This window comes from Megascapheus bottae, chromosome 7 (assembly GCF_031878675.1).
Source record: "Megascapheus bottae isolate mThoBot1 chromosome 7, mThoBot2.hap1, whole genome shotgun sequence".
Taxonomy (NCBI): Eukaryota; Metazoa; Chordata; class Mammalia; order Rodentia; family Geomyidae; genus Megascapheus; species Megascapheus bottae.
In genome coordinates this window covers 66583395-66608360 of record NC_143515.1, presented here as the reverse complement: position 1 = coordinate 66608360, position 24966 = coordinate 66583395, and the positions used below count along the sequence as shown (strand labels likewise).

Genomic DNA, 24966 nt, shown 5'->3' with positions numbered 1-24966 from the left:
AGGTCTTGAACCCTGCATGCTCTCAGCTTTTGCTGCTTGTTGATTTGGAAAATAAAACAGTTGAAAGCCTTGTCTTTGCTAGGTCTCCATTGTATTAGGTCTGAAGGGATGTTTCTCTAGCACTTCAGTGGCAGTCTCTGCCTGGCTCCCCTGCCACAGCCTCGTCACTTGATTCAGCCCCATCTACTTGATCATCCTGCTCCAGAGCCGCTTTCCCCATACCCTGCATTCTGCTGGCCGGAAGCAAAACTACTTATCTGCTAATAACACAGACCCCATTCTAGAAGACAACATTCCTCTGCTGTGTGCAAGGGGGAGGAGGGAGAATGAGATCTAGTGACACAACTGCGTTGGCAAGTATGTGGGATTTCAGTCCAGTTGTGGAGCCTTGTGCCAGGACTTGGCTAACTGTAGAATTTGCATTTATTATAACTTGACTGCCATTGACTTCTCACTGCCAAATGACAAATAGTAGAATCACTTAAAAAAAAAAAAAAAAGTAGGTGCCAAGCTGGGAGCTGGTGGCTTACACCTATAATCCTAGCTACTCAGCACGCTGAGATCTGAGGGTCACCATTTGAAGACAGCCCAAGCAGTAAAGTCTATGAGACTTATCTCTAGTTAAACACAGAAAAAGATGGAAGTGGAGCCGTGGCTCAAGTGGTAGAGCTCTAGTCTTGAGCAAAAAGGAGCTCAGGGTCAATGCCCAGGCCCAGAGTTCAAGCTCCCAAACTATCCTCCCAAAACACACAATAACAACTACTATAGGTGACAGTACTTCATGAAGCTATTGACAGAAGGGGCTACACATATACATAAAAAAAGAATCTCCCAATGTGCCTTTGCTGCCCCTTCCCCTTCAAAAATATTTTAAGAACTGCAGTCTAGGCCAATAGTTTTCAGTCTTTGGAACAAATTACATTAGAACCATCTGGGGAATTTCTAACAGATGCCAGTGTCAGGCCCTAGTCAGACCAATTAAATCGGTGTCTCTAGACTGCCTCCTCCCCTAGTATTTTTTTTAAAGCATTTCTGGTGATTCTAACCACAAGTGAGAAGATTGTTCAGGCACTTTCTTGGCTGTTTGGAGTGGGCCAGGGCCCTGGTTGTACACTGGTACAACTCTTGCCTATGTGCCAGGGCTGACATCTGAATCCTCTTTGAAAGTGTGGGCCTGCCTCACCTTACCCTTGTTGGTCTTACTTGCTTCTGTCTTTTAATTTACATTCCAGGCCCTCATCTCCAGCTTGGGCCTCCAGACCCTGTGCTTGCTAAGCATTCCTGACACAAAACTCATACAAGTGATGATGGAGAGAGAGGTGGGCAGTGGTAGAGCTGTCATCAGAGAACTGGCTGGGGCTTACCCATTTCTTGGAGGCCCAGTCACAGAAATAGCACCCCCTCCCAACTCAAAATCAGCACCAGAGGCTTCAAGAAGCCAACTCTTAACCAGAAGAGTGCTGTTCAGCATGGATCAGCCTAGGGGACACTCAGTGGCATAGTCTAGGATGACCTGTCACATCCTACTCCCAGTAGAGGGCCATGATCCTTCCTCTTCCTCTCATACTGCAGAGGACCCTATCTGGAACGGCCCATGCCAGGCTAACTTATGAACTCCCTTTGGTGCCCAGTGTTACCCGGGATTCTGTTCTCCCACTGGGCACAGTATATTTGTCTCTAAAATAGGCTGTCTTTGGATGAAATCTTTGTTTGCTCACTTCTCTTGACTCCAATTTCTGTCACTTCTGTTAATTCTGGCCAAATAATCATTCCTGTCTTGAAGCACTTCAGTTACAAAGGTCTAGACTCATGTAGTCCCGCTTGTTAGCTGACATTCCTAAGTCTGGGTAGTTCTTCGTTCCTGCAAAAAGCTGGAAAGGAACTTTGGGAATCCCAGAATCTCACCCTCCCATTGCTAAGATTGACAAAGGATCCCAAGAACTTTCTGCATGGGCTGGCCTTAAATGGGTTTCCTCCTGATCTCAGCCTCCCAGCAAGGTTGCTTGGCACTCGGTGTGGTCATTAGAAGCAGAGAAAGAAGCAGGCTGCCCAAATCGTCCCCACCATCACTAGCCGTGTGATTGTACAAGGTAATGTCTTCATGATTATTCAGTTTCCTTTTCTAGAAAATCAAGGGTACAATGGTACTTTATGTATGTGTATTCAGTTAGTATTTGTAAAGAGCCTTAAAGCAGTTGTACCTCAGCACTATGTGTTTGTTAAGTACATAGGCAGATTTTCCTATGCCAGTGTCTCACACCTATAATCCGAGGCAAATCGTATTGATCAAAGACACAAGTGTTGAAAACTCATTTGTGCAGTTCTCTTAAGCATTAGATTGGAACTGAGCAAAAATGGAATTTCATTTCTACTGTTAGACTCACTTGTGCATTTTATATTTCAGGTGTTGTCCATTTCTGATAGTGTTTTCTCCCTTTTTCAAAAACAGTCATAGCTACATACTCTGCAGGCACCTGGAGCTATTTAAAGATGTTCTACTTCAAACCAGTTATCTTGTTTGACAGAACCTTACTGGCAGTTTCCATTCTACCTCCATATTTAATTGGCAGTCCAAAAATGTAGGCCAGGTCTGTGATCCTTCATAGAACAAATGTGAAGGGAAGATGTATCATTTCTTATAAAATTTTAATCTAGTATCGGAAATAACTTCCTATGCGGATCCTTCCCTCAACTCCCAGAATAGCATGTTTGCAAAGAATCTGTCAGTGCACAGAGATCATTGCATGTGGCAATCTCAGGTTCAGAATAGAACAAGACATCCTGTATACACCATGGAGGCCTTGATATCCACTATAAGATGCTCTGCATTTTGCTCCTCTTCAGAAGTTTGAAAGGAAGAAAAAGAGCTAGGCACCAGTGGTAGTTCATGCCTGTAATCCCAGCTGTTAAGGAGGTTGAGAGCTGAGAATTGCAGTTCAAAGTCCACCTAGACAAGAAAGTTGGTAAGACTCCTCTCCAATTAACTACCAAAAAAGCTGGAAGTGAAGCTGTGGCTCAAGTGCTAGCCTTGGGCACAAAAGCTCAGGAACAGTGCCCAGGCCCTGCGTTCAAGTCTTTGACATGATATACATTGACTATAACGACTGCATTTGTTCATGCTTTTGCCCTCCATTCATGTACCCCTTCTTGTCCTCCCCCAGAACATGTTTTCACTTCCTAGTGTTCATTTTGATAAAGAATACGTTAGTTGTTCAGTGGAGTTACACCTGCATGTCTAGTGTTTTAAGAAATTGCCAAACTGGGTCAAGTGATGATTCACTCCTGTAATCCTATCTATTTAGGAATCGTAGATTGGGAGGATCAAAGTTCAAGGCCAGCTGGAGCAAAAAGTTAGCAATATACCATCTCAACAGATAGCTGTATTTTAGCATGCACCTGTCATACCACCTATTCAGAAAACACAAATAATCTGTACATCAGACTAGCATGGGCAAAAAGCAAAAGCAAAATCCTGTCTCAAAAATAACTAGAATAAAAAGGGCTAGAAGAGTGGCTCAGATGATAGAAGCACCAGCTTAGCAAGTGTGAGGCCCTTAGTTCGAACCCTAGTACCACCCAAAAACAAAAACCCCAGCAACTTGCCAAACTGGTTTCCAAAGTAATTGCAACAGACTGTATCCCAACCAGCAGACGTTCTATACTGTTTAGACCTATTTGGTCAGTCTAGTGAGTATTAACCATTCTACTATGTAATGGCATCTCACTGGCCTCTTAACTTCCACTTGAATGCTTTCACATGCTTATTTGACTCTACATTTTTGGTGAAGTGACTGTTGATACTTTCTTGTTCATGGTTTAATTGATTTGTCAGCCTGGTTTGTGTCAGAGTATAAGTGTTATTTATATAGCCTAATTACAAGAGCTTTGTTGGATATGTTTTGCAAATATTTTCTTCCAGTCTGCTACTTAACCTCATTTTATTTTCTTTTTCCTTTTTATGTTTTTGAGAGTTCTGGAGATTAAACTGAGGACCTTATGCTATGTCTGCGTCAGCCTGCACTGCGATCCTCCTCCTTGCACGTCCCTGTGTCACTGGGGATGACAGGCATGTGTCACGATACCATACCCAGCCATTGACTGGGATAGAGCCTCTCAAACTTTCACGTTTGGGCAGGCCTCAAACTGAGATCCCTCAATCTTCACTCCAAGGTAGCTTGAGCCACTGTGCTGGCTAGTGTCATTTTTTTCAAAGGTGACATTTTTTGAGAAATTCAGTTCATTTATTTTTTCCCTTTATTGTCCATTCTTTTTGTGGTGCGCACAAGAATTTTCATGTAATTCCAAAGTCACTGAGATATATTCTGCAGGACTGGGAATGTGGCTTAGTAGTAGAGTGCTCGCCTAGCATGCATGAAATCCTGGGTTTGATTCCTCAGTACCACATACACAGAAAAAGCCGGAAGTGGAGCTGTGGCTCAAGTGGTAGAGTGCTAGCCTTGAGCAAAAGAAGCTCAGGGATAGGACCCAAATTGGCAAAAGGTAAAGTTTATCCTTTGTCAAAATTCAATTGGCTATCTCTAGACTACCCCCTCCCCCATTCCCCATCCCTGTACCAGAGTTTGAACTTTGGGCCTTGTGCCTACTCAGCTTACTTGTTTGGCTGGTGTTCTGTCCCTTGAGTCATGCCTTTAGCCAGGCTCTTTGCTGGTTATCTAGTAGTTGGAGTCTGACAGACTTTTATGCCCAGGCTGTCTTCAAGTCACAGTTTCTCCAGATATCTTTCTCCTGAGTAGCGAGGATTATAGGTGTGAGCCATCTGTATCAGCTCACACTCTCAATGGCTGAAGCTTTAAGTCTTGAAAGCAGGGGATGTAAGTTTTTCAACTTTGTTCTCCCTTTTCTAAGTTGTCTTAGCCTATCTGTGACCTCACAAACCACTTCATTTAGGTCAGCTCTCTGAACCAAGTGCTTTAACTGAGCCCTTGAAAAATCTTCTCAGTCCCATGTGACCGTGTGATGCCAGAGCGTGGGAGAGTCCATTCTGCACCCTCTTTGCCTTACCTTAGGTCAGTGGAGAGTGAGGTGTGTGGGCCAGGAGAGCCTCAGCACACTAGACTGGGATGAAGTTTTTATTGGAATGAACTTCTCACCACAGAGTCATTGTCATCCGCCCCATCCTTCCCACCGTTGGTTTTCTAGTCTTTTCCCTTTCTGTCCACCAGGCATGGGCTGGCTTCTCTTTTGACTCACGTTGCCAGGCATGACTTGCACTCGGATTTTGTATTTGGGAGATCCCTGTGGCTCTAAGTTGAATTGCCACATTTTAGTGGCCCTCAAAAGAGTTTATTTCCTAGCCACATGGGAAGGACAGTTTCCAGAAGGAGGCATGGTTAGCCTGACAGGCTCAGGATTCCGGGGCCCTGCTGGCACCTGCGCCTGTGGCTCTCCACGGGACCTGCAGTTTCCCTTCTGCCCCCAAGCTGCCTGCTTTGGCACAGGGGTGCACCTGAGATGTCAGGCCCGGCCCTTGGGCACTGATGAGCGCACCCTAACACCTACTTGATACCTGTTCTGCCCTTTGCAGCCCCATAGCAGGCAGGGCTGATTATCTTCCCTTCGTAGTTGGGAGGCCGGGTCCCAGACATGGAATTTAACCTTTGGGGTTAAACAATAAAGTGTGTGGCAGGTCCGTCTCAGCCCCTGTTCTCCAACACCACATTTCAAGGCAGCTTCTCTTGGTAGCACTGTCACTGCTCGGCTGTAGAGCTAAAATGAAGACCTTGGCAATATTGAAACAGATGAGGGATGGAGAGCAAGTAAGGTTACATGTGTTCGCTTTGGATTATTTATCTGTCCATCCTTTTTAGCATCTGTGGGCAGCCTGGACTCCTACTAAACATCATGTGGAGGCCTACTGGCCTGTAAACATTCCCACTTAGAGGCTAGAAGGGGGCTTGCTAGGGAGGTGGGTGACAAAGGGCCTCTCTGTGCAGCTTTATTTTAGAATGGTTTCCCCAGGCTCCCTGGCTTCTCCAATGCTGGCAGCCGAGTTCTCTCCACCACACGGCTCCCTTTGAAGATCATCTCCAGTTGCCATGACAACTGCAAGTCTGGAGACCGTCTGCGCAGTGCTGGGGCTTTGTATTAAACACAATGAATTTAAATTGTATGCTCGCAGTGAAGATAATCATTCTGGATCAGAGAGAAGCCTGGGCTCCTCATTTCATCATTTTAAATGTTGGCAAAATTCTCATTGTTAGCCCTGCAATTCAAGCCTCAGCCACACCCTCCCCTGCTGTGGCTGAACTGCAGCTTAGTCCCTCTTCTCCTGAACTTTTCTCTATCCTATGAGGAGTCTGGGGCTGGGAAGCCCCTTGATCAGGACAGGCTATCCCAGGCTCAGGAAGGAATAGCTACTGTAAAGAAGCCCGGCTGTATCCTGGACCATCATTCAGCTGTCTGTGTGACATTTTCAGAACTCTAGTTTTCTTATGTGAAAAAGGAGAAAAGTACCCCTTTCCGATAGAGTCAATTGAAAATGTTTCCCATTTTTCCGGTCTAAAACACGCAGTCATAGTGGATTAAGCACACGTACTTTGTTGTACAACCATCTCCCCAAATGAAGCTTAGTTCTGACCAAGCACTAACTCCTGATTCCTCTGCCCTCCCCACTACCACCAGTCCACATTCTGTCTCTTTGAATCTAGATTGCTTAAAATTCTCATATAAGTGGAATCCTACAAGATTTATTCTTTTTTAACTGGCTTATTTTACTTAGTATAATGTCTTCAAGGATTATGTTAGAGCAATTGCCAGAATTTTCTTCCTTTTTCAGGCAGAATAATATTCCCTTTATGTATAGGCTACATATTACTTACTGATTCCTCCACAGAGGGACACTTAGTTACTTCCACCTTTTAGCTATTGTCACTGCTGTGAATGTGAGTGTGCATGTAACTGTTTTGAGTCTATGCTTTCAATTACAAAGCCATACAGAGGATCAAATATGACAATGCCTTAACACTACACAAAGTCAGACACCAACAAACATTCATTTCTTTCTGTTAAATCCAGGAATTCTGCCAGCGATCTGATCACTTCAGCTAGAGTGATGTCACTTTATGGTAGCAGGCTGTTCTGTAACTCCCCGGGTGTCTGATCTGCCATATCTGGGAAATTCATCATAGAGTTTAAAGAAAATGTCTTAACCCTATATATATTATGTCATACCCTAAAAACCAAGGATGCTTTCATATTCCTACCACCAACTGATATTTGTGGATTCCTAGTTTTGAAGTGAAAACTATTGTGTATTCTTTTTTATCAATGGTCTATTTTAAGCACTCCCCTCAGGGGAGCCCCAGAAACCGAGGGTGGAGCCCACCCCAGGCTAGAGGCTTAGTACTTTGCCTAGCGGAGCAGCTGCACATCTGTTCTGGGATCACTGGAGGGTGTGGGGTCAGGAGTATACATACACCTGGGCAGCAGCCCTAGCAGGTCCCCCCAAATGTGGGAAGATAGCAATGTCTTCCTTACGCGATTGTTGTGGGGATCCGAGAAGGAGATGCTTTCCTATGCTACCAGCCCATTTCTGAGTGCTCTGTGCATGCAGTACAAAGGGACACAGGGCCTCGAGCTGGTTTGCAATTCCAGGTAACATTTCCATGAGGGATATAACCCTTGCTGCCCTGGAGTCCTTCCGGGGTGAGGGCTCCAGACCTTGGAACCATCTTTCCCAGCTGGGTCCTCTACGATGAGCCTTTTCCCCCCCTCTGTTGGATATGGGGCTTGAACTCTGGGGCCTGGGTGTTGTCCCTGAGCTCTTCAGCTCAAGGGAAGCACTCTACCACTTGAGCCACAGTACCACTTCTGGTTTTCTGGTGGTTATTTGGAGATAAAAGTCTCACGGACTTTAGCGCCCAGGCTGGCTTTGAACTGCAAGCCTCAGATCTGAGCCTCCTGAGTGGCTAGGATTATAGATGTGAACCACTGGTGCTCAGCATGCAATGAACTTTTCTAGGTTCTTTTCTCCCTTCCTCCTTCCCTCCCTCCCTCCCTCCCTCTGTCCCTTCCTCCTCTTCCTCCTCCTCCTCTTCCTCCTCCTCCTCCTCTCCTCTCCTTCCTTCCTTCCTTCCTTCCTTCCTTCCTTCCTTCCTTCCTTCCTTCCTTCCCTCCCTCCCTCCCTCCTTCCTTCTTTCCTTCCTTCCTTCCTTCCTTGACTTGCTTGACTTTTTCACTTGACTGTTGCTTTACCATTTGAGTCACAGCATTATGATGATTAATTGGAGGTGAATCTCATGGTTTTTTATTTATTTATTTATTTATTTATTTATTTATTTATTTATTTATTTTCCCCAGCTGGTTCAGATCTCAGCCTCCTGAGCAGCTAGGATTACAAACATTCGCCACTGGAGGCTGGCATGAGCCAGCCTTTTCAGGTTTTTGCAGATAGTTTTGGCCACTCTTGCTCTGCTGTCTGCGCAGCAAGGCTAAAGCTGACAACGTTTTTTAGAGGAATTTGATGCAAAGGGAAAGTGGTAGAAGTCCTTGTCTGGCCTACCTGGTCATCAGGCCCATTCCTTATTACCACGGAGGAGGAGGCAAGAAATGTCTCTGGCTTCCTATCAGCAGCCATTGCTGCAGTTGGTATGATGAGAACTGAGCAGGAGCCTGGATGGGCAGAATCCAGAGCTTCCAAGGCAAATGTACTCACTGTCCCTGAGATGCAGAAGGGGTCTTGGTCTGCTTGCCTGGAGGAGGCCCTGCATCTTCGCCTAGAGACATTCCTCACCTGGAAGTGAGCCCAGGGAGCATCCTTGGACGGGAGGATGGCTTGAATTCCATGGCCCCAAGGCATTCTGGGTGAATCCAAAAGTGATCTCCCTCTTGGACATCACTTCCTGATCTCCCTCTTCATCTGATCCTCCTCTGTGTGGCTGCCTCTCAAGGGCCCACCACAGACTCTCTTCTCTTAGCTGCCCTCTCTTTCCAGAGAATCTGTGACCAATGACTCCTAGGCTTCGCTGTAACCTCACATGTCTGTGCACCTCCCACTGGGATCCTTGCTTCCACGTAGCTGCTCGTCCAGGATTCCTCTTTCTATCCACTCACACCAAGACTTCCTCATCCAAACCACAGGGCACCTCCATAGTACATCTGCAAGTCCAGCTTCCAATAGCATCCTCACCATCATCCCTGTCTGTAGAAGCCAGCAACAACAGAACTACTTCACAGTTCTGGAAGTCCAAAGCTGACATCTGAGGCCACATCTGGTGATGGCTTCTTGCTGGCAGAATCCTGAGATGGCACAAAGCATCACATGACACAAATGTCTGTATCTTTTCTGGGCTCTGTCTGTCTTTCTCTCAGGCCCACTCCTTATTAAACCATTACATCTGTCTCTCCCTTTCCCTCCCTTTCTTCCCGCTTCCCTATACACACACACACACACACACACACACACACACACACACACACACACACACACACACACACACACACACACACAGCTGCTAGAATTCAGTCTTGAGGGCTCTACCCAGACAACCTTATTTAATCATAAACATCACCCAGAGGCCTCATCTCTAAGTATGTGGGATTAAGTTTCCACCCTCTTAACATTTCACTGTTAGGCTTAAATTTCAACACATGAACTGTTGGGGCACACTTAAGCTATATCCACACCAAGGCAGCATCAGATACTTACCATTTGTTTCTCAGTGCAAAATCCCCCTTTAAAGACTGAATTCCCTTCAAGCCATAGCAGATCTGTTTTTCTGATCATGAGCACATCTCACACTTACTCCCTACCTCATGAATCTGTCTGAAAATACACTCTAAGAAGTCCTTCCCCCTCCCAGTGAAAAGCCCTGGGATTGGCTCAGGCAAAAGTGCCAATCAACAGCAGATCACAACGCTTTGACCTCTGGGTCTTGAGACTGGGAAGGAAGGAACCTCAGTGAACTGGGATCAGATGTGCAGCAATGTGGAAGACAAAAGAGAATGACTCTTCAAAGACCTTTGTCCTGCTAAAGCCAAGAAGGATTTATTTCCTCAAGCAAATCATTTTGAAGGGACTGGGCAGAAGTATTTGAAGTTTCCAATATGGAGACCTTCATATGCCCACAGTGTTCTGATGATGTTCAGAAGCACTTTGCTATGTGTGTGCCTGGAGCCTGTGTCATAAAGTAAACTGTCTTAAGTACATTGGGTGAATTTAGGGAATAAATGCAGGTGGTATTGCTGAGCATCAAATAAATCCAGATTTACCCAGCAGTGTGTCATAAGTGTCAAAAATAAAATGATAATAGCCTTTGAAATAGTAAAATTAGGTTCTGTATATAATGACTGTGAGTGCTGGTTTATTGAATAATACTAATGTCCACACTATTTTAATAGAGGTGTGGACAAAATAGGTTAAATATAATGTTCACATGCTTAATGGGCACAAGGCTTATTGGCATGGAAATTTATATTTAAAAATACAAGGGTTTGGGTTGGTCAATAAGCAATTTCAGTCAGCCACCAAGTTTAAGTAGGTGCCAGGGAGGCCAGCTCTTCCCTGGCAAGGTCTGAGATGGTTGGATTTCTGCAAGTCTCACAAAGCTCTGACTCTGCTTCGGATCAGGGCACTCCTGAGCCTGGGCTCATGTTTTCAAGCACCAGGAAAAATAGAAAGTGACTGAAGATAAAAAGCAAGGCACAGGGGCCAGGAGTTTGGCCTACTGGTAGAGTGCTTGCCTAGCATGCACAAAGACCCCGGTTCGATTCAAGTGGTAGAGCACTATCCTTGAGAAAGCCCAAGGACAGTGCTCAGGCCATTAGCTCAAGCTCAGGACTGGCAAAAAAAGCAAGGCACAGAATATGGACAACTTGATACTATTAGTGTTATTTAAAAAAATTTAAACATATCAACAACATAAAACAAGATGGAAGAAAAGACAGTGTTCTAAGATGGAGAGATAGCTTCAGTTGTAACTGTTGTTTTATTTCATCTAAAAGCAAATCCAAGCTAGTACACAATGGCTCATACCAGAATTCAGCTACTCAGGAGGCTAGGACCTGGAGGCAGTAGTTCCATGCCATCTTGAAGAGTCTTTGAGCCTTCATCTTCAAAATAACCAGCAACAAGCTGGACTGGAGGCCTGGCTCAAATGGTAAAGCAGCAGACGAGCAAGCAAGCTAAGCAAGCAAGCAAGAAAAGCAAAAATGAGCCACTAGGGGCTGGGAGTTTGGCCTAGTGATTGAGGGCTTGCCCAGCATGCACGAAGACCCAGGTTCGATTTCTCAGTACCATCTACATTGAAAAAAGCCGGAAGTGGTGCTGAGGCTCAAGTGGTAGAGCTCTAGCCTTGAGAAAGTCCAAGGACAATGCTCAGGCCCTGAGCTCAAACCCAGGACTGGCACAAAAAAAGAGCCACTAGGTTCAAATACCAGTACCACCACTAAGTTAGATGTCAATGGTAGAACATGTGTTTTGCATACACCCAGCCTAGCACTACCTAAATTAATAAATTCTGGTAAATATGACAAAAGTATTCACATCTATTAAAATTTAAGTAATGGGTTTATGTATGTGATATATGTTTATTATTTTCAAAATCATTTTAATTGTATAAACATGATTAAATTGTAAATTGTTTTTATTTCTTCCACATTTGTTTGTTTACTGTAAAAGTAACATTTTAGCGCTTATTATAAAGATGATATACTCTATTAATTTTTTTTTGGTGGATCTTGGGGCTTGGTCTCTGGACCTGGGTGTTGTCTCTGAGCACTTCAGCTCAAGGCTACCCCCCGACCCCTTGAGCCACAGTACCACTTCTCATTTTCTAGTGGTTAATTGGAGATAAGAGTCTCATAGTGCCTGGGCTGGCTTTGAACTTCGATCCTCAGATCTCAGCTTCCTGAGTAGCTAGGATTACAGGCATGAGCCACCATGCCTGGCTCTATTAAATAAATTTTAGAAAAGGAAAACTAAATTACTCAGAAACTCATCACCAGAAAACAGCCATTGTTAATGATTTGGTCACCTCCCATGTCCCCCCCCTTGTACGGGGTTGTATATGTTCCATTAATGCTAAACATCTAGTGTGCAGAGACTGAATTCTGCCTTCTTTGTTTATTAGAGCAGAACCTTTTCCCTGGTATGAATTAGCCTCTGTGAACATCATCATACTGCCTTTTCATTTAGAGTCTTCCACAGCTCACCTTAGCAATGCTGACTTGTACAAACATAGTCTTGATCACGAGACAACCTCAGCCACATATTCTTAAATGCAATCCTTCCGGAAGTATCAGGAACAGGATGGCACGGTGCTCTGCCAAGATCTCCGCAGGCCTGTTCTGATGATGATGCTAACAGGGCCTGTCACATCCATGGTATCACGTTCCTGTGAACACTTGCAGCATTCATCCTGGGTAAGAGCCACACATATATAAAAAGCTAGCTCCACGTATGTCCTGCTGGAGGGGGTGAGTGCTTGCACTTCCAGACTCAGGCGGGCTTCCCAGCCTACAGGGATATTTGCTGAGCCTGGGAACTCTTACTTGGAGGCCCGAGGGAACAGCAGTAAATAATAATAATAAATAATGAAAACATTATTCCTATGATTGCATTATTACTGCTATTATTCCAGAGGTAAATGTGCCCCTTCTAAATGCTCTCACTTCTGTTGACCCTGACTTCTCTACATATAATGGAGGCACATGGCAGCTCCTGCATTACAACTAGTAAGTGAAGAAGTTAAGCCACTCTTCAGTGCTCCAGACTTAGACCCAGGCAGGATGTGCCTCTGCCCTGACACTAAAATCTAGAGGATATTATTTGGACTTTCACCACGAGGCCCAGATGCTGTGTGTCTGCCCAGAGACTGCTAATCCACTATAAGACCACTATAAGTCCTTGGACTTCTCTGACCAAAGGCCCAAGCCTCTCATGGGCCTACACAAACTGTCATCTGGGTGGCAGAGGAGTCAGACTAATTTTGTGTACAGTACACCCGAGGGTAGCAACTTTGCAAAGGAGTAAGCAAAACTTTGATGCATAGCCCATACCATGAACCCCAGTGGGAGATGTGATTTGGGACAGGCACAGAGGCTTAACATTTCAAGGACCCCTTTCCTCCCACAAAAAGTTCTAAATTCAAACTTAATTTTCCTGGTTATAATAAAAAATACATTTGTCAGAGTAGCAGGATAGAATGTATTTGGTGTAATGATTTATTAACCTGATCTGTACTTATAAATATTTAGAGATTGGCCATATGAGCCTCCTTTTCTACTCTTGCCTGAGGATCTCCAAAGTCCTGGTTCTTTTATCATATTGTGCTGTTTTTAGGCTCTCTTTTTTTCCACTTAAGACTGTAACTGTTCTGAGGAGGATACAAAGAAAAGCAGTCTAGGACCACAGAAAAATAAAACAATTCAGTGTGTAAAATCCCAGAAAATCAGACACCCCCATATTCACGTGTAAAAGCAAGAAATGCCTTGCAGGACAAAATAGAGTACAACCACCTGCTACGAGGATGAATCAGCCTGGCGGGATCCAGCAGAATCCAAAATAGAAGGCAACTTGTAAGCAGCAATCTGCCCAGCGCTTTCCCTTCTCTAGGTCTCTGCCGCCCACATCCTGTTGCTATATGGGCCACAGAACTTACCGCCCTCTGTTGGCGGTTGCTTTAAACAATGCAGGAAGCCAGAGACGGCAGGGAGAATAATCTCACTGCCTCAGCCACATCAGCACTTGAGACCCAAGCTCTGACAGTTTGCATCTTAAGTCCTGTGAACTAGGTTTTTTTACATGCTTTATTTCCATCAACGTTTTCGAGTTGTGATACAGGATAAATCTTATTGAGCATGGAAACATAAAATCATTAAAATAATTTTATGATGCTTTCTCACTTTCAATAGAAAACAATATAATTTGCATAATTGAACATACATGTCAGGACAACAATTTACCAACCTTTTTCCATAGTGATGTTTTATTTGACTTCCAGTGGTCTGACCAGGGAGCTATCCCTGAATAGTTGGAATGCATAAAGAACCTACACCTCAGGGAAGTTATCCGGGGTCAGCAGGGCAGGAACTTGAACCCAGAAGTCTGATTCAGAGAACTCTGAGTCAACAGCAAGGTTTTTTTTTTTTTTTTTTTTTTGCCAGTTCTGGGTTGTTTTGAACTCAGGGCCTGAGCACTGTCCCTTGGACTTTCTCAAGGCTAGAGCTCTACCACTTGAGCCACAGCACCACTTCTGGCTTTTTTTTTTTTTTTTTTTTAAATGTATGTGGTATTGAGGAATCGACCTCAGGTCTTTATGTATGTATGCTAGGCAAGCACTCTACCACTAGGCCAAACTCCTGGCCCCACCAAGGTATGTTTTACAAAGTCAATTCACTTGGGAAGTCTTGCAAAGGCTGTCATAATCCAGGCCTTCTCTGTTATGTGATAACAATTCTGTTTGGGAATAACACTTTCACTTAAAATAGCTTTGAGACAATGCTAGTTTTGAAAGTTCTTGGAAGTTCTTGGCCAAATTAGTTTAGTTTTTTAGTGGCAGGAAATTTAATGTAGATTTAATAATTTATCCTAGAGGTGTGCTTTGTGATTGAGTGGGACTTCTTACTTTTGGATTATTATTATGTAAATTGTAGCTCATTGTTTTTATTAAGGTGTTGTACAGAGGGGTTACAGTTTCATACATCTGGTAATGAGTTCGTTTCTTTTTTGACAATGTCACTCCTTCCTTTGCTTTCTTCCAGTTTTCCCGTCCCATCCTGACGCACAAGTTGCATAGTTCATTTTCCATATAGTGTCTTCGGAGTATCATGATTGCATTTGTTCACCCTTCCTCCATTTCTGCACTCTCTTTTGCCCCCTCCCATCAAAAGACCAAGAAAAGACAAGACAAACATAGCAAAACCAAATAACACCACCAAAAACCAGAAACAACAAAAATCCATGTTTCTAATCCCTGGAATTTGTTTTCATAATTAGTATTTTAAATGTTCACAGGGGTTATGCCTTTGGATTCTTCCCCAGAGAGTATCCTCCTTCAGTCTCACTGTCTGTGTGAATGCCTAGAGTCCTATGTAATTTATCACACCTCGGTGTATTTTAGAGCTACCTTCTGCATGTGAGAGAAAACATATGCAGTTTGTCTCTCTGAGCTTGGCTTACCTCACTTAACATGATTTATTCTAGGTTCATCCATTTCCCTGCAATTATTCTTTCTAATGGATGAGTAAAATTCCATTGTGTTTTAAGTACTACATTTTCTATTCAGAATGGGACTTCTTAAAGATTTCTTTTTCAAATAGTATTTTGAAAAGATTGTAAATTGCATTGGTTTTCACTATTAAATCAGTCATTCATCTAAAAAGTCTCAGAAAAGATAGAAAAGAAGTAGCCAGGTGCTACTGGCTCATGCTTATAAATCCTATCTACTCAAGAGGCTGAGATCAGAGAATGGTGGCTCCTAGCACTGAGTTTGAGTCCCAGTACTTACACATACAGAGAGAGAGAGAGAGAGAAGAAGAAGAAAGGATAATAATGTGTTTAGGAAAACTGAAGGCAAAGATTCTGATGTTAAATAAGCATGTGTAAAGTTTGAGGAAAATTACATTGTAAGGGTGAATCTAATCAATGTATATTGTATGCACAGAAGAAAGTGTTATAATGAAATTCATTAAAAAAAGAAAAATTCTGCCAGGTTCCAGTGGCTCACACCTGTAATCCTAGCTAGTCAGGAGGTTGAGATCTGAAGATTATGGTCCAAAGCCAGCCTGAGCAGGAAACTCCTTGAGATTCTCAACTCCAACTAATCACAGAAAAATCTGGAAATGGCACAGTGGCTCAAGTGGTAGAGTACTAGGTTTGAGCAAAAAGGATCTCAGGTACAGTGCCCATGCTCAGAGATCAAGCTCCAGACTGGAAAGAAAGAAAAATTCATGAAATGTGCGAGAGTGAAACCAAACAATGTATAAAAACATTATGGTACATTATATGGGTAACAGAATTAATAAATACTACAAATGGATATTTGATTATGTCTCCTGTTATATTATGCATGGACATTTGAATATATTATCTATATACTTAAGTTGGCCAAAAACATTTTGTGGAGATCTAATTGGGGCCATAGGCGTTTGGCCTTAGGCTCAGAAGCATGCTAAGTTGCTTTTCCAAGTAGCAAGTTGAAGCCCCAGATGAGGAAGAGGCAGATTTGTGTGCGTTTGGTTCTCCTAGCCTCCGGTGAGGAAGACTTGAGGTTGTCCTGAGGACTTGTCTTCTCTCTCCCTCAGGCTGCACTTGTTGGAGGTACCACCATGGTCATTGGCCATGTCCTGCCTGACAAGGAAATGTCCCTCGTGGAGGCGTATGAGAAGTGCCGGGGTCTGGCTGACCCCAAGGTCTGCTGTGACTATGCCCTTCATGTGGGGATCACCTGGTGGGCGCCCAAGGTAATAGTGCTGGCAGAATCCGCAAAGAAAGTCAAGAGGGCAGAGGGACCGTGTGGGCAGAACCAATTGGGGCCTGCTGCTGCCCTGCCTGAGTGGGCACCATTAAGGCCCACTACCAACCCAGCTCCCCCATGTGCCAAGAGGAAAAACATTCAGATCCCAGAAGAGCAGGTGGGGTGGCGGGCGTGTCCCGCTGCTTTCTCACAGACAGAACCCCAGCGTGCATCAGAGCCCAAAGCCAGCCTCAGCCTTGGCAGCACTGGGCCCCTCCCTGCTCCTGCTGCAGCCGCTTAGTGACCTGCTCGCCCCTCAGCAAGAGTGCTACTGAGTGGTGACCTGAAAGGCTCAGGCACAGAGGGTTTCTTGTGTCCTCATTGTTCTGGAAACTGACAGCACTGAGTTGGGCTCTAAAGCTTAGGGTCCACCGCATCCTGTCTCAACACTCCCTGGTACAGACAGCTCTCCAGATGTTTCTTTGCACTCAGAGCATAAATCCTCCTAGAGAAGAGAAACCTTAATATTTTTTAAAAATTTACAAAGTTATATTGTTGTGAATTTGAGTTCCTTATGGGATAGTCCTGCAAATCCACAGTCTATATCCATTTTCGGGATTTAGCCTTGTTGAAGACTCCTTTAGGCTCTTTCTTTTTTTTGGGGGGGGTGGACCACGGGGCTTGAACTCTGGGCCTGGGTCTTGAGCTCTTCAGCTCAAGGCTACCACCCTACCCTTGAGCCACATCCCTACTTCCCATATTCTAGTGATTAATTAGAGATAAGAGTCTCACAGCTTTGTAGTGCCCTGGCTGGCTTTGAACCATGATCCTCAGATCTCAGCTTCCTGAGTAGCTAGAATTACAAGCATGAGCCACCATGCTGGCTCCTCTGTTATTTCTGGCCTGGTGCTTATGGAAATCTTCATAAAAGATCATGGTGCAAAAGTAGCCCAGGAAGATAAATCTGAGAAACTCTTATCTCAACTTACCAGCAAAATGCCAAAGTGAAGATGTGGCTCAAGTGGTAGGGCCCCAGCCTTGTGTGAAAAAAATCAACCAAAACCAAAAACAAGTGAGAGCAGGGCCCGAGTGTAAGTCCGAGCACTCAAAAAACTGCAAAAACAAAAGCCAAGAGAGGATGCCTCAGAGGCAGAAACCTGTGCCTCCAGTCTGAGAATATAGTTCCCATCATTGTGTTAAACTTAACGGTTGCTCAGGCAACCTTACAGCAGCCTGGAGGGGTGAAAGACAGTGAAATCCTAAGAGTTTTCTGGGGGCCACACAGAGCTGGGACAGGCCCCACATTTCTTCCTTGTTCACATGCACTTGCTAGTCAACCTCTAGGATATCAGTACTAACCTGCCATTGCCTTTGCATTTTGTTCTCCAGGTGAAAGCAGAGATGGAGACGCTGGTGAGGGAGAAAGGGGTCAACTCATTCCAGATGTTCATGACTTACAAGGATTTGTACATGCTTCGAGACAATGAGCTATATCAAGTGTTGCACGCTTGCAAGGACATTGGGGCAATTGCCCGTGTCCATGCTGAAAATGGGGAGCTCGTGGCTGAGGCAAGTCTATAATAAAGGTTGCTGGTAATGGGGGAGGGGAGATTGGCACCAATGGAAAAAATTTTCATGGGAGTCCTGACCTCTTATCACTGAGCCTATTAGGTTCAGAGGAAAAAATGTTGTGAAAACAAATGTGAAACTTTGGGGATCCAATCTTGGTCTGAAAATCCAAATGTTCCTATTGTATATAAAGGACAAATCTCCAAAAAGGTTTCTAAATCATAGACATTAATGTTTAGTTTGAATGCCATGATAGCATTGCATTTGCAGGTAGAGAGTTTGGCCTAGTGGTAGAGTGCTTGCCTAGGATGCATGAAGACCTGGATTTGATTCCTCGGTAACACTTACATAGAAAAAGCCAGAAGTGGTGCTGTGGCTCAAGTGATAGAGCTGTAGCCTTGAGAAAACCCAAGGACAATGCTCAGGCCCTGAGCTCAAGCCCCAGGACTGTAAAACACACACACACACACACACACACAGAGAATTCTACTTGGTAGTGAAATAATTTTGAGCATAGAAATATATGTATATATATATATACACACACACACACACACACACACACACACACACACACACACACACACACACATATATATATATATATATATATATAATTTTTTTGCCAGTCCTGAGCTTGAATCAGGCTTTTTCTATGTATGTGGTACTGAAGTCTTCGTGCATGCTAGACCAGCAATCTACCACTAGGCCAAACTCCCAGCCCCGCATAGAAATATTTTTAATGGTAAAAAGTAAACCTAAACAATATTAAGGCATCATTGCTGACCCCATTAGCAAATGAAATACTTTTAATGAGGTATAACATACCAAATAGATGAGAATCAGTTTTCTGGGCCCTGAGTGTGGCCTAGTGGTAGAGTGCCTGCCTAACATGGGCGAAGCCCTGGATTCAATTCCTCAGTACCACATTCACAGAAAAAGTCAGAACTGGTACTGTGGCTCAAATAGTATAGTGTTAGCCTTGAGAAAGCTCAAGGATGTTACCCAGGCCCTGAGCTCAAACCTCAGGACTTGCAAAAAAAAAAGGAAGAAAAGACAAGAAAAAAGAATCAGCTTTTCACTTTTCTGTGCCTTTCAAAAGAGCTCATCTGTTTAGACATCTAATCCCCTGTATCAAGGAGGATGATCCTCTTGTTCTCCTACCTAAATCTACTAAGAACTAATCAAAGAGACTGAACCTAGAGATTTGTCTAGATTACCAGTGAGAAAACCCTAACTTTGAAACCAGCTAACAGTGTTTGTCTCAACAGGCCTGTTGGCTAATTATTGAACTGTATTTTTAAGAGAAAAAGATATGTCTGGTCATTAAGAAATGAGAACCAGGACAGTGTTACTGCATGGGCTCCTGGGTGTATCTTTTAGAAGTGACACATGGGGCAAGCCTGTTGGAGATAGGCTATGTCTAACATGCTTTACCATCCCTTGGCTTCAGTTCATTCTCATCTGAGATTCAACACTCTTTGTCTTGCTATTGTGCAGGGTGCTAAGGAGGCATTAGATCTGGGTATCACAGGCCCAGAAGGCATCGAGATCAGCCGCCCGGAGGAGGTGAGGAAACTTGTTGCGTCTGTTTCAGCGTCTTTCCTACTGACCCTCAGCATTTAGGACAGAAGATATATCAAATTATATATGTTAGCTCATTTCCTTCCCATTTGGAATCTTCCCACCGAACATCTTCCCCCACATGCTGAGGCCAGCTGAGGCCAGCTTGACCCTGAGCTTCCTTGGAAGATAGTTGAAACAAGCCATAGCCCACCCTATCTGATTGATTTTAAGACCCTGAGAGGAAAAAAAAAAGTCTGCACCCCAGAGGTTATTTTGCCTAAAATTGAACTAGGAGAAAGAAGACTGAAAGAGGCTTCAGTTATTATAAGAAATTCCAAGCTATAAGCTAGGGACTCGAATTTGGGGGCTGCTATCCCTGAGAAGTTTCCCAACAGAAACAAAAGTTACATTCCTCTCTGTGCTCTTCTCTTGATGACCCGCCAAGATGAAAACAAAAAGCCTGCTCTCCTCTTTCCTTGTTTTGATCCTTGCGTGTAGTTGTATAGGGCATTGACACAAACACCCAGGGGTCTCTAACTAATTTATCTCCAGAGAAACCACATTATATAAGTGGTGCTGTCTTGCCCTGTGCTCCTGTTCAGACAGTCTCCACCATTGTGGAGAGCTCCTTTCTTCAAAGCTTAAATGCCAAGTGGTAGCAGGACATGCCAAGGCAGGTGAATTACAAGTTTGAGGCCAACCTGGGCTACACAGCAAGACCATGTTTCATAAAGTAAATAAAATGAAGGGTGGTAGTTAGATGCTCAGGAGTTAGATCAGAAGACATTTGGTCCCACTATTACCCAGGAGCTAAGTCAGGCCATCTTCTGGCCCTGGACTCCCCACCCCCCCTCACCCTCCACCCATCTTCTGCTGACTTATGTATAAGTTCTGTTTGGGCACTTCAGACCTGGTAGAGAAAGATATACCAGTTTCAACAAAATAAGCCATGAAGACAGGGGCATGCTTGGGTAGGACCCGTTCTGGGTTTTCTTTGTCAGCTAGCACTAGGAAGAATCTTGTTCTTTCCTGAGTGTTGGTGACAATAATAATCACCATCAGCATTTGCTGGTTAAAGGGAGAAGCGTGGGTCTAGAATAGGTTTTGGTTGCCTCAGCTGGAGAAGGCAGAATGATACTGGCATTCTGGATAAAGATGAGGCCCTGGCAAGCATCCTACAAGGCACAGATAGCCCCGACCACAAAGATTCACCCACTCCAAATGTCAGCAGAGCCAAGACACAGAAACTTCCATCTGGGCTGCTCTCCAGCTTCACGTCAATCCATTGACTGCACATCTCGAATGGTTGTGGAGAGATTGTCAGAAGACAGGGAGAAATGAAACTCCACGTCTTTGTTTCTCTTATTTTTGTTACCTTTAATTAATCCTGAGTTATATCTTGGTATCCTCAGTTCTCAAATTCTTCTTATGTGAGAGCCAGGGTGACAAGAGCTCCATGCTCCTGCCCAGGCCTCTCTCCCTTTCCCCAGTCTCTGAAGGTGTAGCCAGCCCCTCTGGGTCCTGGTCAGATCTTTTGGCACTTGGTATGGAGAGCTCTTAGGCAAGTGCATCTGGCTTGAAGGAGAGGATGAATGTGGTTCCTTCCTGTCTTTTGTTTCTAACAGCTGGAAGCTGAGGCTACTCACAGAGTCATCACCATTGCAAACAGGGTAAGTGATGCTGGGATCATTGTGTGGGTCCATTCTCTAGGCGGTTAGGAGACAGCCACATGCGGCTCTCAGGCTTTCAGGATGTCACCCCTGTTTGCTGAATGGATTTGTTATTCCCAAAGTTCTGGCATGGGTCCTGCTGGTCCCTAGCTCTCTGTTCCATCCCTTTGGAGCTAGCTGAAGCTGAGATTCCTTGCTCAAGTGTGTAAATGGCTCCCGAGGGAGGCAAACAAAGAGTTGAAGACAGGAGCTTCACTGTAATTGGAATGTTTCTTTTGGAGGGAAAGGCAGATTGTGATTTACACAGCCATAAATTTAAATATGCTGCTAGACCTTGGTCTCCAACCTTTTTATATTGGTATGGTTAAGAGCACTGTCTTTAACAAAGCCTGGTGGAGTATGGTGCTGGAAACCAGCAAGAGAGCACCAGAAGTTACAGCTTTAGCCTTTATCTAAGACAGCCTTTCAACCACATGCCTCCTCTTTCATCCCCTATCTCATTATATAAAATCAGGATGATAGCATCATTTACTTTGCACAAGATGGCTGTTGAGGATCAAAAGAGCCAAGAGAGAGAAAAATCACTTTAAAACCACTGGAAAGGTTATTTCTCCTAAACCATCACTAAAGAGTTCAGTTTGCCGAGATAATCTAATCTGAACAATAGTTTTTCAAAGTGTGATCCCTGGACCAGCTGAATCAGTATCACTTGCCAGAATCAGGAACATGCAAATACAAACTCTCAGACCCCAGGGAGAAACTGGGGGGTTGCCCAGAAGTCTTTACTAACACAGTGATTCTAATGGAGGGACTGGTTAGGACCCTCCCTTCTGGAATGGCCCAGGCTGTGTGGAAAGATGTAAGCAGAGAAGTATGGTGTTAGGAGGAGGGGACAAGGAAGGAGGAGGTTCAGCCAGTGCCAGAATTCATCTTTTTTTTTTTTATGCCAGGCACATCATAAACCTCAGACTGGCTATGGCTATGGCCTCCTAACTTGATAAGCAAAAGAAGACATCAGAATGAAATTCAGAGCCAACATCAAAGGAAACAAATCTGGTAGCTAGGCAGGAATTACTTTGCCAGTTACTTCCGGATGGAAACTTAACGGACAGTAAGGAAATAGCTAAGAGTGAGACTGTTGAAAGAAGTGGCATTGATCAAGATATTATGTCTTCACAAACTGCTTTGTTTCACAAACTCCTCTGTATAACTACTTGTATAGATGATAAAAATATTCAAAATATAAACAAAAAATAAAAAGAGCTGAACAACCAAAAGATAAAGAGTATCTAAAGTCTTTGTTTTTCAGTTCAGACCCAGAGAAGTTAAGACATAGATCATGTTTGCACAGCATGATAGAGGAAGAACTTAATCATAGAACAATCCAGATATCTGTTCACAAGCTAAATTTTGTCTGGCCTAGATATCAAATCCAGTTTTCCAGGGTACATTCCATCTACCAATAAGGCATCTTTTAGATGGTAGACATCAGAATTTTAGATAGTGGATATAATACATATGGTCTCTAGGATGTCATACTGATAGACAGGAAATTAAAAATAGAAGAAAAGCAGGTATAATCATCAGGTAGGAGAATATGTTGAAATTCAGACTCAACAGTCCTGACCTAAGGTTGCCTCCTTGGTTTGCAGGATGTGGTGCTGGCTGCTACCTATTACCTCCTTCCATCAGGCACAAGCCTGGCATGTGCTTAGGCCACCAACCCTGTGCTACCAGAGTGACTGTCTCCTAGGGGTGGGGGTTGAGCAATGCAGAGGGGGCTGCTGGTGCAAGGATTGCTTGTGCGAAGGTTGTTTGGGTATCCCTTAAGTTTATGGATTTATGCTCTTACTTCCTCCTGTCTCTTGTGCTTAGACTCACTGTCCCATTTACCTGGTCAATGTGTCCAGCATCTCGGCTGGTGATGTTATTGCCGCTGCTAAGATGCAAGGTGAGTCCTTAGGTTCAGGCGGTGGGATGGGGGAAGGATGGAGTCCCCCAGCTCAGCATGTTCCCTGGTCCAAATTCCTGAGGGCAGCAGCTGAGCTAGCCTGTTCCTTTGCTTAATACCTCAGAGCACTCCCGCTTAGCCCATGAAAATCAGAATTCTTTCCTCCACACATTTGTATGCTTAGCTTTTAAAGCAGTGTCTGTCACCTCGCCCGGGTCTGGTAAAATTATCTAAGTTTTAAATTGACTCATTAATTGATGTCTTTTTGGCTTCTTAAATTTTACTAACGTTGCCTTAGCAACTAACATAAGACCCTGGGCTGGTTTCCATGGGCGTTTCAAGGGGAGCTGTGAGAATCCCTGGAGAGTTAACAGTATGTGGCCCAGCTTCTCTTTTTAGCACTGTATCTGAGCCCTGAGGGGTGTCTGTCGGACCCCAGTGCTGAGCACCAGGCAATACCTGAAAGGCTTTGTAGTTGTCCATAGCCTTGTGTAGGATGGGGTGCTGGGTGCTGGTAAGGTCTGGTAATAGGAGAAACAAAGTCATGATGTCACTCTCCTAGAGGACACCCACCATCCTCAGGCCTTTTATCCTGTGGACCACATCTACTGCCTGTGCCCTCATTGAAGCTCCCTGTGGGAGACCACATGGCCCACTGTCCCGTCCTACTGGAGAGACTCCCCAAAGCACCTCACAGTCTCTGCTCCCCCTGCTGCTAGTGGCAGGAAAGTAGGGTCTTGAACGCAGTGGTGTTCTCAGATGCATGAGCAAGCTTGTCAGGTCCTGTCCCCTCTCCACCTTCCCTCATCTCATGGTCCTTTGATGCCAGCAGCTTCCTGATCATGACTTGACCCTTCTTCTTCCAGGGAAGGTGGTGTTGGCTGAGACCACCACGGCACACGCCACACTGACCGGCTTACACTACTACCACCAGGACTGGTCCCACGCAGCGGCCTATGTCACGGTGCCTCCCCTGAGACTGGACACCAACACCTCCACCTACCTCATGAGCCTGCTGGCCAAGTAAGGGATTTCAGTAGAATGGCGTAGCCATTGGCACAAGGTACATGCCATGCAAGGGCTTTGAAGACATCTTAGAGGTTCCAGGAATGAATGTGACTCAGATTTGACTTGGTTGTGCCCATATAGGATGGTTTTGTTTGTGCTCCTTCTCTACAGCCCATCAGATCACCACCATCACCACCTCTGACACGTGAAGTGCACAAGGAAGCAAGCAGTAGTTAATAGTCAGCATAATAGAAGACATTGAGGCCTCGCTCCCGTGCTCACTGGGGAGCAGGAAGAATGTGGCCTGGCATCTTCCTGTCCTTGTGGTCCTTCTCTCTGTGTCATCTCTAGATGCTTCTCATTGCCTCCCACTACCCAGATTCCTCTCTCCTGTATCCCTTCCTCTCTCTTTATTTTCTTCCTTTTACAGGCTCCCTCCAGACCCACTTTCCTCCCACTTTCTGTCTACCTTGCTTTTATTCATTCAACCCCAGCCTAAAGAAAATAGTTCAGGGAACTTTCTGAAGTCAGTGTGACTCTGTCCCAGTAGAGGCATCGAGCTTCTTTGTCCCCACTTGGGACATTTCAGGGAGAAGACATTGTTGTTTCTTTCTTTGTGGCTGTTAAAGTTCTTTCGGAAAAACCACACTCCTTCTCATTGTTATCAGTTCATCCAAATTATAGGACTCAACCTCATACAAATACAAATAGACAAGGGAAGAAAATATTAATTGAATAACTTGGGTTTTTATATCTAGCCTATTTTGCCCCACTTTAATTACTTAAA

At 44.4% G+C, this 24966-nt stretch overlaps 1 protein-coding gene across 2 annotated transcripts in view; it reads left to right on the top strand.

The window, feature by feature from the left end:
* Positions 1-24966, top strand: part of Dpysl5 (dihydropyrimidinase like 5) — a 72860-nt gene that overhangs the window by 34014 nt on the left and 13880 nt on the right. For both annotated transcript variants that reach the window (XM_090337316.1, XM_090337315.1), the window contains exons 3-8: positions 16264-16422; positions 17805-17984; positions 19485-19553; positions 21176-21220; positions 23096-23171; positions 24038-24194. In XM_090337316.1, coding sequence (XP_090193442.1) covers positions 16264-16422; positions 17805-17984; positions 19485-19553; positions 21176-21220; positions 23096-23171; positions 24038-24194 — 686 coding nt within the window. The remainder of the gene's footprint in view (positions 1-16263; positions 16423-17804; positions 17985-19484; positions 19554-21175; positions 21221-23095; positions 23172-24037; positions 24195-24966) is intronic.